This window comes from Lissotriton helveticus, chromosome 8, assembly GCF_964261635.1.
Source record: "Lissotriton helveticus chromosome 8, aLisHel1.1, whole genome shotgun sequence".
Taxonomy (NCBI): domain Eukaryota; kingdom Metazoa; phylum Chordata; class Amphibia; order Caudata; family Salamandridae; genus Lissotriton; species Lissotriton helveticus.
Genome location: NC_136069.1, coordinates 1,572,248,842 through 1,572,263,305, shown reverse-complemented (window position 1 = coordinate 1,572,263,305; position 14,464 = coordinate 1,572,248,842). Strand labels below are relative to the sequence as shown.

Below are 14,464 nucleotides of genomic sequence, written 5' to 3'. Positions count from 1 at the left end.
AATTTGAAATACAAACATTATTGATAGTATTTTGTGTTTTTGATGGGTGCCTATGTCCAATGGAATAGATACATGGTTCCATCACTGGCACAAACCTGGTATGAATCGCTGCCAAGAGGCAGTCGTATTGGCATTAGGAAACCTATTACAGAAGCGTAGAATGCTCAAGCAGAAGACAATGTTCGGGCCAGTGACTTACAAACATGGGGACTAGTGAGGGGCCGGTACAAAGCAGGAGAGGAAGCAAGCATCTAGAATGCCCCTCAATGTAATCTGGTGGGTAGTGTTACACCTGCCAATTGTGGGGTACACTAGAAGCACTCCTGAGAAAAGTACAATTAAAGAGCTTGGCTACCCTGGTTGGAGAACATTGTGACACATGGATACTTAATAGACAAAGAGGAGACAGGCACGGTGACATATGGATCAAATGCTGCGCAACAAGAGTGATGTTTTTCAACAGGCTTGTTTGACATACGGCTCCTGTGCCATAACATGCAACACTTCCATCCTAGTGCACTGCCCAAAGACCACACAAAATAGTGAAGTGATTAGCAAAGGAAATATTAAAGAGCCACAGCCCATTATGGAATCGCAATATCCTAGCAGGTTGTTTAACCCCTTCGGCGCTCATGACACGGTCAGCTCGTCATGGGCGTTACCTGCGCTACGCGCATGACGAGCTGACCTTGTCATGTAACGCGCGATTTTCAAAATCGCAGCGGGAAAACCGCTAGCGCGCATGCAGTTAAAAACCTCGACAAGAGATAATCATGGACTAAGTGTGAGAGAAGAAAAGGCACACCTTGTCTGGGAGGATGAGTAGGAGGGTATCAGACGCACAGGCTACATGAGGTGTTCAAGAGAGTAATCGCCATGAAAGGAGTCTAGGTTTGCACATTCTAAAAAAAAATATTTTACATAAAGAAGTTCTAAAGAAATTGTTTTGTATACAAAAAAAGAACAGGGGTAGTGGATAGGCAGTAGCAGTTGTTTGCAGCAAAATATGATGCATTGTTTTAATTCATGGACCACGTACCAGGCAGGAGCAAAACAATATTGTAATTATCCACTACTCTCCCTTACTTGCAGGCTACATGTCAAGAGGTCACAGAAGGTATATTGGCCACCCAAAATGTTTAGTCTTCTGAAATCATCCCAGCAGTATAAAGTTGTTCATGTGTTTTAGTAATGTGTTATGACCCACAGCATTGTGAATGGGGCCAACAGTGACTCATCACTTATAGATTACACTTCATGTACAGACAACTATGCAAATATATGAAGATCCCTTGATATAGGGGGGCAGGGGCAGAAGATTTACCTTTTCTACTGCGGATGCTACGTAATTTCTTTTGATTTTTGCTGCTCATTGGAACTTAGAATGATTTCTAGGATTCTGTATAACTTGCATTTGATCCTTAATGTCAATTTAGTCTGTATCGCTGAACTTCTTGAAATTTGTAACAAAACCTATTAATTTTCCCTCTGGACAGGAACTCTGTTTTTGAGTGGTAAAAATTGATTTTAATTGCAACTCTGATAAACAGACGTTGGGGGGGTCCCTTTTTGTGCAAATTATTCCGTGGGAGAGTCTGAGGTAAATTCAGGGGGACTTTTTTTTGTCCCACAAAGCCATGTAAAAGAATCTCCTCCCTAAAAGGACCATATCTTCTAAGCATGTTTCCCCAACCAAAGAAAGGGGAGCATTGCTTCTGAACACAAGACATGCAGTAATAACCTCAAGAAACAAATAAGGGAAACATGAAACGAGTATGCCTCAAATCAACATATAACCTTAAGAAACAAATAAGGGAAACACATGAAACGAGTATGCCTAAAATCAACCTATCTTGTTGCTGAATAATGAAACCAAAATACAGGCAACAAGACTACGGACAGTGGCGACTGCCTCATACACCAAGGTTTATACCTCAGCAATCAAGTAGACTAACCTCTGGAGGCTACATTGTCTTGATGAGAAAAATGTAGAAGTCTCCAGAGCGTAATATCCTGAGACTTGCTTGTTTCTAACACTGAGACACTTTGGCCCAAGCTTTATCGAACAGGTCACCCTAGTATACAAGGCACCAAGAGCAGTGGTTACAATTAATGAGTTACGTCTACACTAGAACATGGCACAAGGCAAATGTGACCACTGTCCCCACTACTATTAGCACTGTGTAAAGAATCACTAGCCTGCTGGGTCAGTTCATGTGATTGGGTGAGGTGTTTTTGTCAATAGATGGAGGCGCAGTAAGAGATTACTGTATGCGGACAACATCCTCCTTCACGGAGTGGACTCTGTTGTATAAATCTTAATGACATTTTCACTGTTAAGCGACTTGAGAAACTACACCAGCATTAAAAACTGTGGAAAATCAGTATTATACAAGATCAATAGATGGAACATGGTGCACAATAAATCGAAGCGATAAAGCAAAAACATGAAAAATGCTATTTGTTGCAAAGTCTAAAATGAATTATGACTGCATGGCAAGCAGACACGTGGAGATGGTGCTCACTGTCATTCAGGATAGCAATGTTTGAGATGATCACACTACCAAATTAATTTAGGCCTTGCTAAATACTCCATTCACGTTACTGGAGTCCTTTTTAACGTGGCTGGGCAGAGAACAATGTCCATTGTTATTAATTGTTCGTAGACCCGGAAAAGCGCTTGAGACATTAAGTAAGTCAATATAATTGCTACATATAAGGGTTTATTATTTGACATCCAAACAGCAGGTCAAAAACAACTGAGCATATCCACAGAGATGACAGGTCTTTGAGGGTGGAAAAAGAACAAATGCATACATACAAAGGTCTCTTGCTGCTAACTCTGATTGTGCTCAGTGCCAGCCAGACAGGGCAACAAAAAGATTGGGCTTGGGATGTTGGGGGTAACAGGCATGGCAGGTTACACCCCACTTGTCACTAGAGTAACCAGGAACTGAACAGTGATCTTATTAAAACACATGACTCCAATTAACTAAGCACTACTACCTCCAGAAGCGGTGAGCAACAGATGAGGTACCTGGGCCATCTGGTAGACATGTTGGGCTTTATCACAGCTAAGAGACGTAGCCACAGAATAAGTCAGTAAACTGGTACCAACAAAGGATAATTTGGATGGGCAGATGTATGAGGCTAATAGGAAGCAGCAGCTGAGAAATTCCAAAAACATCTGGGGTTGGTGAAAAAGCTACTGTGGTCTAGGTGAGGAAACAAGGACTTCTCTGTGGGACAGCACTGAAGCAGACATGAACCTGAATGAGTAATCATGGAAGGTGTGAGCTCAGTGAACTAAATGCACTTTGGATGCAAATGGGTTAAAGTACGTGTACAATAGAGGGAGGGGGGTTAAGAATAAAACTACAGTAAATGAATGAACTGTGTACAGACTCAGTTGTATGGACTTGAGTTTTATAGAGCTAGAACTCAATCTGGAGGTTTGGAGAGCTTTACATGAGCACCAGTTACACATTCATTAAATCTTTTTAATGGCACATGGAGATTAAGTGATCTGCCCAGAAACACGGGATGCTGGATTGATGCAGAGACTTGAACCTGGTTCCTCAGTTCCAAAGTCTGCAGCTATGGCAGTAATGCCAAATCCTAGCTCCTGTGGGAATGGCACATAGCTGTGATTACTGATCATAGGTAGACAAAATGTAATCAACGGAAAAGATCACAGTAGGAGTAAATCGGAGATGAGGTGGTTTAATTCAAGAATAAAAATATATTTTTTAAAAACACACTAGCGGTTTCTGAACAAGGTGTAACCAAGAAAGGGTTACTAGCAAGGATGTGTTTTTAGTTTAGTACAGCAGATGGGCGCATCCAACAGCTATCTTAACCAACTGAACTTAAATGCCTGTCTATGGCTATCAAAAAGAACAAAGTACATGTAAACAGGATTCTATTTCGTGTGCTTGTAAAAGATGTAAGAAAGCAGAGAAACTGCAGTTAGTTTGGAAAAGTGGCAACAGCGCTGCTATATACGAGGCATAAGAACCAGAAAAGAACAGAGATTGGCACTTGTCACAGGGGTTTCACTCCCATATAAGACTGCCGAAATCACACACACACACACACACCCCAGATATACAAGTCGAAGAGGGCGGCGATCTTCTGGCCTAATGTGAAGAAGGATGGTGGTGGGGTCAAGTCGGGAGAAAGAGAGAGACTCGTCAAGCAGCTGACAAACATTTACCAGCAGACCAGTAAAGAAAACGACAAAAACTGGGAACTCAATTAAACGTAGGTGGGGGGCGGTAAAGAATATGGGACAAATGACCGAGATATGCAGAAAAGAAAAAAAATCATCCGATTGGGATGCAGCACTATCTAAAAGGGTACCTACTGTACAGTACCGCCTTTTCGGTCCCATTACAGGAGAACAGTCCGAAGACTCAAAAACGATACAACTAATAAGAGAACAAAGCAGCCACTAACATCGATTGCTTAAATGGTGGACATAATCTGCCAGCCATGAGCAGGTGTTCCATCGGCAGAGTAACTATTCCCGATGCGATATTCAAAGGTATGGTGGTAGGAGGAAGACGACGAAACAACTCCCTAACAATGCAAGGATTATAAAGTAACGGTAGAAACAGACACGGTATTTTTACACAAGTACGTTGACAACATTAATGAAGAACAGAGGTTACAAAACACAAGAATGTTCACGCAATAAAAAGATTTTTTTTTCCAGTATCTCCTGTTGTAATGTAAGGGTCGAGAGTCACTGTGTAAACATCTATCACACTGCAGTCTCACTAAACCTCGACCTGCGCCAACGCAAAGCTGCACGCGGTTAAAACAAAGACAAGCACACTGCCCTTGCACAAATACTCATTACAGTGGAAGTGCAAAGAATCCGAAAAACATGGGCTGTTTATTCAAAGACCCATAGACGATAGGCCCTGGTACCTTGCTGGTCTTATTATGCACAACTCCTTTTCAGACACTTTTTTTGTTCGAGTAAGCCACCCTATCACCTTCTTCGCGATTCTACCGCCCATGACCCACAGGCCTCCGCTCATCGAAGACTTCCTCACGACTTAGCCCCTTCGGAACTCAGTAGGTAAACTACTACAGGCGGGAGCTCAGATCAGGATCGCTGGATACTCATGGGCGGGTTCGGTGCTCTGGCCGAAGCCTCGCACCCCCGCCTAGTATATCTGATCGAATCATCATTTCTGAGCCCCGAAGGACGGGATCCGCTGCCTGATTCCGAAAGCCTCTGCGCACAGGGCCCAACAACGGGGCTAGCGTCTGAGGAAGTCTTCTCATCCCAGCCCGAGGCCGGCAGCGGAGAACCCCGGGCCGGTCAAATAAGATCAATGTGTATAAAGGGCCGAGGGGAGAGCAAGCAAACATCACGCGTATCAATTAATTTTAAATAAAACACTCAAACTACAACCACCGCACACGGAGTCACGCGCTACACAACCTCTCACACAAACATCTCTCCCACTCAGCAGGTTTTTTCTTCTGCGTAGACCAATTTAAATGATTCACGCCCGTTGCATCCTGGGACAGAAGCTGAGACGTAAATCCGTGAATGAAACGGCCATCTTAGAAGAATGTCGTCTATATACCTACGCTAACATTTCAAGACAAAAAACGTTTAAAGTGTACAGGACATTATATGATTAAAATTTTTTAGAAATGCAGGAGAAAATATTATATAAACAGCAAAATGAGTGCTAGAAAAATAAGATTAAGAAAGCAGTTTTAGGTGACTGAAAAAAACTATATTTTATGTTTGTGTTTCAGATAGCCCCTTCCATAAAAGTTTATGCTTTCTACCAGTGTTGCAAAACAAGTCGAAAGTACGTTGAAACTGTGTTGGGATTGTTGTCCGTTCTTTTCGGTCCTGTCTTGCGTCGCGGTACTTTGACGTCGTGTTGGATCTGGATTGGCTCTTCCAAGAAATATGTTTATGTTTCAAGCACGCGCAAAAGCAACCGACATGGTGGCGTCCTCTGGTTGCTCATGGAAACGAACTCTCACCCGCGTGACGTTGGAGTGACGGTTCCCGCCAGTCCAGGACGTCTGGTGGTGGAGAAGGAACGTGAAAGGATTGAGTGACAAGAGGATCTTTAACCGAAGCAGAAGCTGTGCAGGGGCGGCCAGCATGGACGAGCTGTATCTGGAGAACATCGACGAATATGTGACGGATCAGAACAAGATAGTGAGCGCTTCATATGCTTGCATTGTGATCGGGAACACCCCTTGTACTAAAAGTCATGTTTTCTGGGGGAATATGCACACCTGTCTGTTATAAACCACTTGTCTAATTTATGCATCCTCCCCATTGTTGTGTTCTGCCTTGCTGCTCAGTCATTGGTGATGTCATTTGGAATGCTGAGAATGTTTGTGCTTGAGTGAGATCAGTTGGTGTGAGAGGGTGGAGCAGCAAGGAGGCTGCTCCTGGTGGGGCATATATTATGGATGTTACCATCATCCTGAAAGCTGTAATTGATGAAGCAACTTAATGAATAAACCTGTTACCTATTTCTACATGACCTGACTACGAGGTTTACTTAATTTTAACAATGTGTTGGATCTCACATGTGCTTCTCTCGGGTGTACTCTTTAGTTGGCAAATCTGCCTTATAATCGTTGAAGGGCATATGTACTACTGTCGTTCTGCTGGTAAGACAGACTTGGCACTAATAGCACCAGAGAGCCATATACACACCTCCATGTAATTGCATTTATATAGTGCTTACTAACCCTGACAAGGCGTCAAAGCTCTTTTCGTCCAGTAGCACACTACTCCATAGCTGCCAAGGTTTGAGATTGCTTATGTGTGACATTTTCATAGTTTCAGTGTACTTATGAGTGACATTCAATGACCAATGTGTGACACTTAAGAATGACACTTTCTCGCGAGTAAAATCAAGCAATGAAGTCCATGGAGACAGATAAATATCAGAAGTTACACCCATATGAGCAGTGAGAAACTGTTACAAAGCACCTGAAATGGAATGGCACTAATCGCTCTCTTTCCTGGTTTTCATTTATTTTATAGCACTCCTCTTACTGGGGTATCAGAGCACTTTACATCATGCACACATTATAGACAAACAATCATATGTGTGTAAATCAGTCTTAATGATATGTTACATAAAACAGTGAGGATGACAAGTTGTAGAATCACATTTCATCCATACTAGTAAGCAGCATATTTTAAGAGTGTTTAGTCTGGAAAAGCACAAACTCATGATTTAAAAGGTACCACAGTGGTTGGTTTTACTTAAAACAATATATTTCTACCCGAACTAAACCTTTTACCAACATTAGGATAATGAAATCCTGAGGGGAAAAATTAGCACTCAGCTCTAACCCATAACACGCAGTTTGAATACAGACCCTTCGGTGCAGTTCATAAGTAATTGTGCTATATTAGGATGGTAATTTAGGATTGTAACCTATGAAGTGTGATTAAGAAAAGGATCTCTGTGAAAAAATCAGTAACCCACTGAGCTACCTACATAAAATGCACTTTAGTGATCTGCATGTACACATTCTTTGCAGCAGGCACATTAACCCTCTGTGCTGCTTCAGGAAGGGGAAAACTGCCACTATACAAAACACCGATCTTCCTCCAGCAGGAACATTATTCACAGAGTTATGTTGGCATGATTTGAATTGTTGCCCGAAAACTCCTGGACACACAAGAATCAGCATAAAGTGTTTTTTATTGAACACAGCACCTGAGGAGAGAGGCAGCCCCACAGCACCTGAGGAGAGAGGCAGCCCCACTTCGTCGTAGTTAAAAGGACCGATTCCCATGTCATACTCACGAGCAGGCGGAACCAGCAAATCAAAAGTAAGCGGTCCTAGCACTGGCTTTAACTGCTTATAAATACACAGAACACACGGGCCTCTGCACTACATGACATAAAGTAAAAGCCAACTGAAAACACATTCATTAGAGGGAAACCTGGCCTATAATGCAAGGCACTGGCCCCTGCACCACAACAGTTGTAACAAACAGTACTCTATTATTTTCTTTTTTTTTTAACTGTTCCTACCTTAGAAGTTGAAACAACATAAACACTATGGGAAACGGTCGACCCTGCACTTTGAGGAAAGCCTGCAGTAACCTTCACAGAAAGCCAGGCCCTACAACTCTGTGCTGCAAAGAGCGTGGCTGCACTGAAGTGTACCTCTGTGGAGATCAGGGAGGACAGTTCAAACACCCTACTGGTAGCAGCTGTTCCTGGGGGCCCAGGTCTTGGCAGAAAAAGAACCCAAATCATGCTGCTGCAGCCTGCGACGAGTCCGGACCCTGCTGCGTTGTCAGACAGAGTCTGTTCACGCTGAACAGTGAATCACCTGACAGGCGCTATCGGCCCCATTCTTGCGGAGTACGCCAATTTGACATAGAAAGTCTGCCCATTGTGATCCTCTGCACATTAGGCGTCAGGGATGGGTGTTGTTTTCCGACCGCGCGCCCACCTTAACCAGCAGTGATGCCTTCCTGACTAGATAGCAAAACAGGGCGTGCTAGTCACGCGCGCCAACAACCTGTAAAGGCTTCTTTACATTAGCACACAGAGTGCGTGCATTTCCAATAATTACGTGTCACGGACATGGACCTAAGAAGGAAAGCCTCACACACACTCAATCTGCAACGAAATAAAAATAAATAAACGTGAGTATAATTTACCCGCCACTCATTAATTGGCTATACTCCCAACACTGATAGTGCGCAGGGGAGCCAATTGCCGGAAATCCAAAACCACGCACAGCGCTGCCTCCCGACTCATTCAGTGCAGGCCTGCTGCAGGGTGTCTGAGCCTGTGCTGGTAGAGAGGCCGCGCCAGCCCAGAGACATTCGCCGGCTGTGGGTTCGTGCTGCACATGATGCGGCCGACGGTCAGGACCCCCCTGCGGCTAGCTCCGGCCGGCCTGGTGCCAACAGCCATGATGGATGAGAGGCTGTGAGTGTGAGCAACTGAGGCAGCCTGCACGCTCACTCCAGATTTTCCCCCGCCGACTAACTTCCTGTGTTCCTGGCGGCCGGACGTGACGCAGTACTCGATACATTGTAGCGCCGGCTAAGAGCTGCGCAGGGAGTCTGTGCTGTTAACTGTTTGGGACACAGGCAGCACCTCGAGCAGCAGAGAGAGCCACAGTGACTGACGGGCACAGTGACAGGCGCCGTTGGCTCGCCTGGCAGCACGATGCGTGACATTTCGTTTCAGTGCGGTGATGCGGATCACCGCACTGAAATGCGTGGGCGTCACACGTGTTGCGTGACGCTTGGCAGGACTGCTACTCTGGAACCCAAAAAGGATTAGTGGTGAGTAAGTTTAGGGAAATATGAAATTAATTTGAGCGGTGGACTTCTGAGTTTAGTTGGATAGTTGAGTGATAGAAGAGGGAAGGGTTTGCATGTATATAGAGCTTGCTACCTACCCCTGATGAGGTGTTGAAGCGCTTTTTGGCAGGTAGCAAGCTACTCCGAAACCCAAACCAGATTAGTGGGCAATTAGTATAGGGAAATATTAAATTTATTTGAGAGCAGAGGATATGTGAGTTTGTTAGTTGGGTTACAAAAGGCTAGTGAAGGGATAGAAGAGGAAACTTTTTTATTTTCGAAGATCATAGCAGTAGGAGGAGGTTTTGGGATGAGTAAAAGGTAGGTGGAGGGAGTAAGAGTCAGAGGGAAGGGTTTAGAAAGGCTTGTTTGGGAGATCTGACTAGTAAAAGGTGTTTGAGATGATGCATGGAAGGAAGAGTCTAGAAAGGGTTATTTCGGGGATCATTGTAGTAGAGTGGAAGATGTGAATACTAAAAGAGGTTTGAGATGATGCAAGGAGGGGTGAAGGAAGGAAGAGTCTAGAAAGGGTTATTTTGGGGATCATAGTAGTAGAATGGAGTTTAGGATGAGTCAGATAGTGGAGGTAGGGGATATATTGAGATGCACAGGGTGAGAAATAGGGTAATGCATTGGAGAGAGAAGTAGAATGAGGGTTTGGATGAGTTAGACAGTGGAGGTAGAGGATATATTGAGAGAGGTAAATCCAGAGATCCAGAGGTGTTTATTTAATATACCCCAAGGACACGTACGTCTGTTGCACACACTGCTCGCACCGACCTGCAGTTGAACCTCTGGTGTCCCATCTATCTGTTGTTACATCCTCGGGTGTGCGTGTACCTCTCTGTATTGTCCTCTGGGTTTATATGTCAGTTACACCTCCAGAGGCACCTGAACCCTTCAACCCTAACCTAAGGAGTTTGTAGGTCACTTAAATCCTCAGGGACGCACTGATTGATGTTGATCACCTGTTGTAATGTATAGGCTCCGGAAAGCCACGCTGGACACGGTAGGATTAGATGAAGTTAAGGCATTAATGTTTAAGTAGGAGCCAAAATCTTGTGGTGCACAGCAATTCCCTGGAGAAAGTGTCTATTATACACCCTGACATTTCCTAGGGGAACACATTACATCACCCGCCAGACCATGAGCCTAACAGAGAGTAAATTGCCGGGATATATAATACCCACGGTATAACAGCACCTACTTGTTATAGTTCAGAGGGAATCGGGTCCTCACCTTGCACCAGTCTGTCATACCCTGGGGAAAGGGGTACCCCTGCAGTTAAGCAGCCAAGGACACTAACATCTGCATTTTAAACACACTGGGACATGCCTGACACTTATGCACAAAAGGCTGCATGCACATCTGTCACTAATAGTGGGGGCGCAGGAATATCTCGTATCATATGCTACTGTGACATTTATTTATTAGGCCGTCCGCTGCACAAGTCTGCTGTGCCTTCCTAAATATACCAGTAAAGCCCAAGCCGACGAACATGTGAATCCTATATACTGGATGATTCACCTGGCAGTTATACCCCAAGAGCACATATTTATCTACCAGGATAATATGCTGCTTTACATTTTTCCCATGGTCACATCTGTCCCTTAAACACCCAAGGGACTGTGCAGATTTCCTTATATGCCAGAAACACATTGGAAGATCTTTGACATCTTGGTCACTGGAGTGAATAATATGTAGTTGGGTTCTTTGCCCGGAGTGATGGGTTTACGGTTTACTTAGGGTTTATGAAATTCCCAGTCTGCAAGGGGGAGTCCCTAAGTCTGGTGGGGAACTGTGGGGTAGAAGAATTGAAAGGAAGTAGGAGGAGACTTGGACTTGAGTTGTGTGTGGAAGGGGTCAACACATTTGAAAGCAGCGTTTTACCTGATTCCCCCATCTTTTTGTGTGGAGAAGATGTTTATGCTAACGCAAAGATTTTGGGAGAGAAGGGTCATTGTAATACAGATGGGCTTACAGAAGCTGTTGTGGACAAAAGTTCTCGATACTTAATCAGGTTACCGTAGATCATGGTAGAGAGAAATCAATTTTTGTAATGAAAGTAGGATCTATATAGTATCTCGCCTTATTTGTGGGGAGACTGTCCTAATCGGATATGGATTTGGGTCAGTTGAACATGAGTCAAAGACGGAGCTGTTTCAATTTGTTGAAATCGAGGAGGGTATAGTTGGGGTGGCAAAGTGGCTGTACACGGAGGTGCTAAGGCATGATTCATTGATGAGTAGCTGATTCAGAAAAGTAAATGAGAGATTGCTGAGCAATTGTATTGAAATGGTTGTAGTCAACTGTATCCTTGGCCATGAATTGACTTTTATGTTTAGGCCCTTGCTTCAGTGGGGAGGGACATGATGTTGATGCAGAAGAAAAGTTCCTGGTTACTTAAAAGTAGTATTCATTACGCCGAGTTCAAATCTTTTTCATCACAGTCTCTACTGGCGAGACTTCATTTCTAACAACAGAAATGGTTTCCATACCATAGATAAATTAAGATACTCCCAATATGGTTGATTTCCTGTTCCTGCATTCTGTGCATAAAGATGACATAATCCTATTCTACATCATTGTCATACCAAGCATAAAAACTGCAGAATATAATATACACCTTTTAATCTATTTCTGGTTGCACCCCACCTGATCGGGAGGGTAACTTAAACTATGACGAGGAAGTCCTAAACTCAGAGTAATGAAGATTACTGGTTAGTTACCAGGACATTGCATTGTCCGTCTTCCTAGTCCAAGTACTAACTGGGTGAGAGTATACCCAAACCATAAGCGCAACCAGAAATGCTTGAGCGAACTAAAGTTACTGCAGCAAAAACATTACTGTATCAATGAAGAATTTTTAAGGAGTCATGCAGCTCAGCATCCAGCAGTTTCACCCAAAACAGAAGACACCCCCCAAACCTGAAGATAGTAGTTTTGGTAGTGTAAGGGGAAGACCAGCTTACTACCATACAATGTCTTTTGTTGAGGCACCCTTTAACTTTACCACAGATGCAGACATTCTTCTTGTCTGTCTACCATACTGTGAACCGGGCAAGGATTGGTACTGATTCTCCCAATCCAGGACAAGCCAAGGCTGGTCTGTTTCAGCCAACTACTCAACGTAGCTTAAGAACGTTGAGAACCTGCACCTGATAGACCAACAGTTACTAAAAGAGGTTGAACCTTCCTAAAGCTCACAGTTCTTGATTAATACATCTCTGTGAAGATCCAGTGTGTGAAGTCTCTTCTCCTCTACAGAGAAAGGGCACTGAAAAGAAGAAGAACTCGGGCCTTGAGACAAAACATTGGGCAAAAATAAAGTACTTGATCTCAGAAATACATTTTTCTGGAAGAAAAATGAAGAAAAGGGTAACCATAAAGATTAGCCCCTAATTCCCCATACCTTCTCCCAGAACAGATGGACACAAGAAATCGAACCGTATAATATAGGAATTTCAAATCAACCGACTAACACTCAGAAGTGGAACACCGAAGAGCCTTCATAACTGAAGGCAAGTCCCAAAATGGAATCGGTGAATGAACCACAGGTCTTTTCAAGAAGAAACTCCTTAAAAATCTGGATACTAAGGCATCTAAAGTCTGCACCTCTGACTTCCTGGTAGCTTATATTCAAACACCAAAGATCTGGCACTGCCAGGCACCCTCATAAAGTTTTATATATAGGATTTGTATGGGGTGATATTCTTATCTTCACCCAAACTCAGATGCTCATTTACACAGCCTGACCTAATCCTCTGTGCCCACTTGATTAATATTTTTAAAAACACAAAAAAATAACGAAAAAGAAAGGAGTCCGTCAAGTCACTCAACATACAACATACCCACTCTAATTAAGTGTATGCTTACCACAAAGAAAAAACGTGTAGAGAAATGAGAAAGTATCTTACATGCGCACCACCAGAGGAGCAACTGGCAGGTTCTCACCAGCTTGCCCACGTTCTTTTCATCATCGATAGCTTTCTTATATAGAAAAAAGTGTGTTTCCAGTGAAAGAAAGGTGAAGAGACAAAACATGAAATACCAAAGACCCAGTGAAAAACGAGACAAGAGAAGTCTCTAATAAAATTGAGCTAAACTCACACACATACTTGTAACTTTTTAATCCGAAATGTGAGTTTGGCCAGCATTAAAAACACAACATATTGTGAACCACTTCAAGGACGGCCAACATGTTTCATTGCCTGTTATATATTAGCGGCAAATTCGTCAGGGGAACTAACAATAAATCCAAAATGACGCGTGAGAGCCATGGGCCCACGTACCAGCTCCCACTTAGTCGTAAGGGTGTATATCGTTTATACTTTTGATCCCGTTCAAACAGCACATTCATTGCTTACAGGTTCATCGCTATCCAGAAACCTTCACGCGGTAACTCAACCCGATAGATTGCACAAGCCCATCCCTCATACAATCCAAGATCTCCATAGGGTCAAATGAAGATGGATTCAAATTTTCCCCCAGTTGGATGAAAAGGATTTCCCAGTGCCTAGCAAAAATACGAAGAGTAGCTTAATGTCTAGATTGTTGAACGGAGGAAGCAACTTCCTCTGAAAAACAAAACTCCTGAAGGTTTAACCTTTCATTTCCAGACCCGCAGCCGAAGACTGCTTAACGCTGACTTGCAGGGGACTGGAGGGGCTAAGGTAGCTGGATCTAGTGGAAGAACCCAATGCAGAGCCACAGATTTTTAGAAGAAGCATCATACAATTCCATCTGGACCCTAAGGGAACCACAAAGAGCACTTTCACATGGTCTGATTGGATCTTCTGTAGTAACATGGGAATAAGCGGAATTGGTGGCAAAGTGTAGGGTTGGCATTGTTACCGAATACAGATCCACCCGTCAGATGATCCACAAGTAAATCATCCCTCCCCGGAAGATATACTGCCAATAGACTGACGAGATGAGATTGAGCTCAAATCCATATCTCATGAGTCAAAGTTGCTAGAGTGAACAATAGACTGACGAGATGAGATTGAGCTCAAATCCATATCTCATGAGTCAAAGTTGCTAGAGTGAACAAAACCTCCTTCCCTCCCCCATGATGATCTATATAAGCCCTCACCCCCTGATTGTCCACACTACAACTGA

At 43.6% G+C, this 14,464-nt stretch overlaps 1 protein-coding gene and 1 non-coding gene across 2 annotated transcripts in view; one reads left to right on the top strand and one right to left on the bottom strand.

Annotated features, from left to right (window-relative positions):
* Positions 1 to 5,111: 5,111 nt before the first annotated feature.
* On the bottom strand, positions 5,112 to 5,490 carry LOC144774659 (small Cajal body-specific RNA 2). The gene has a single exon (XR_013600421.1).
* Positions 5,491 to 6,004: 514 nt separating this feature from the next.
* Positions 6,005 to 14,464, top strand: part of POLD3 (DNA polymerase delta 3, accessory subunit) — a 102,841-nt gene continuing 94,381 nt past the window's right edge. Inside the window, exon 1 of the mRNA XM_078658579.1 lies at positions 6,005 to 6,202. Coding sequence (XP_078514705.1) covers positions 6,146 to 6,202 — 57 coding nt within the window. The 5' untranslated portion in view covers positions 6,005 to 6,145. The remainder of the gene's footprint in view (positions 6,203 to 14,464) is intronic.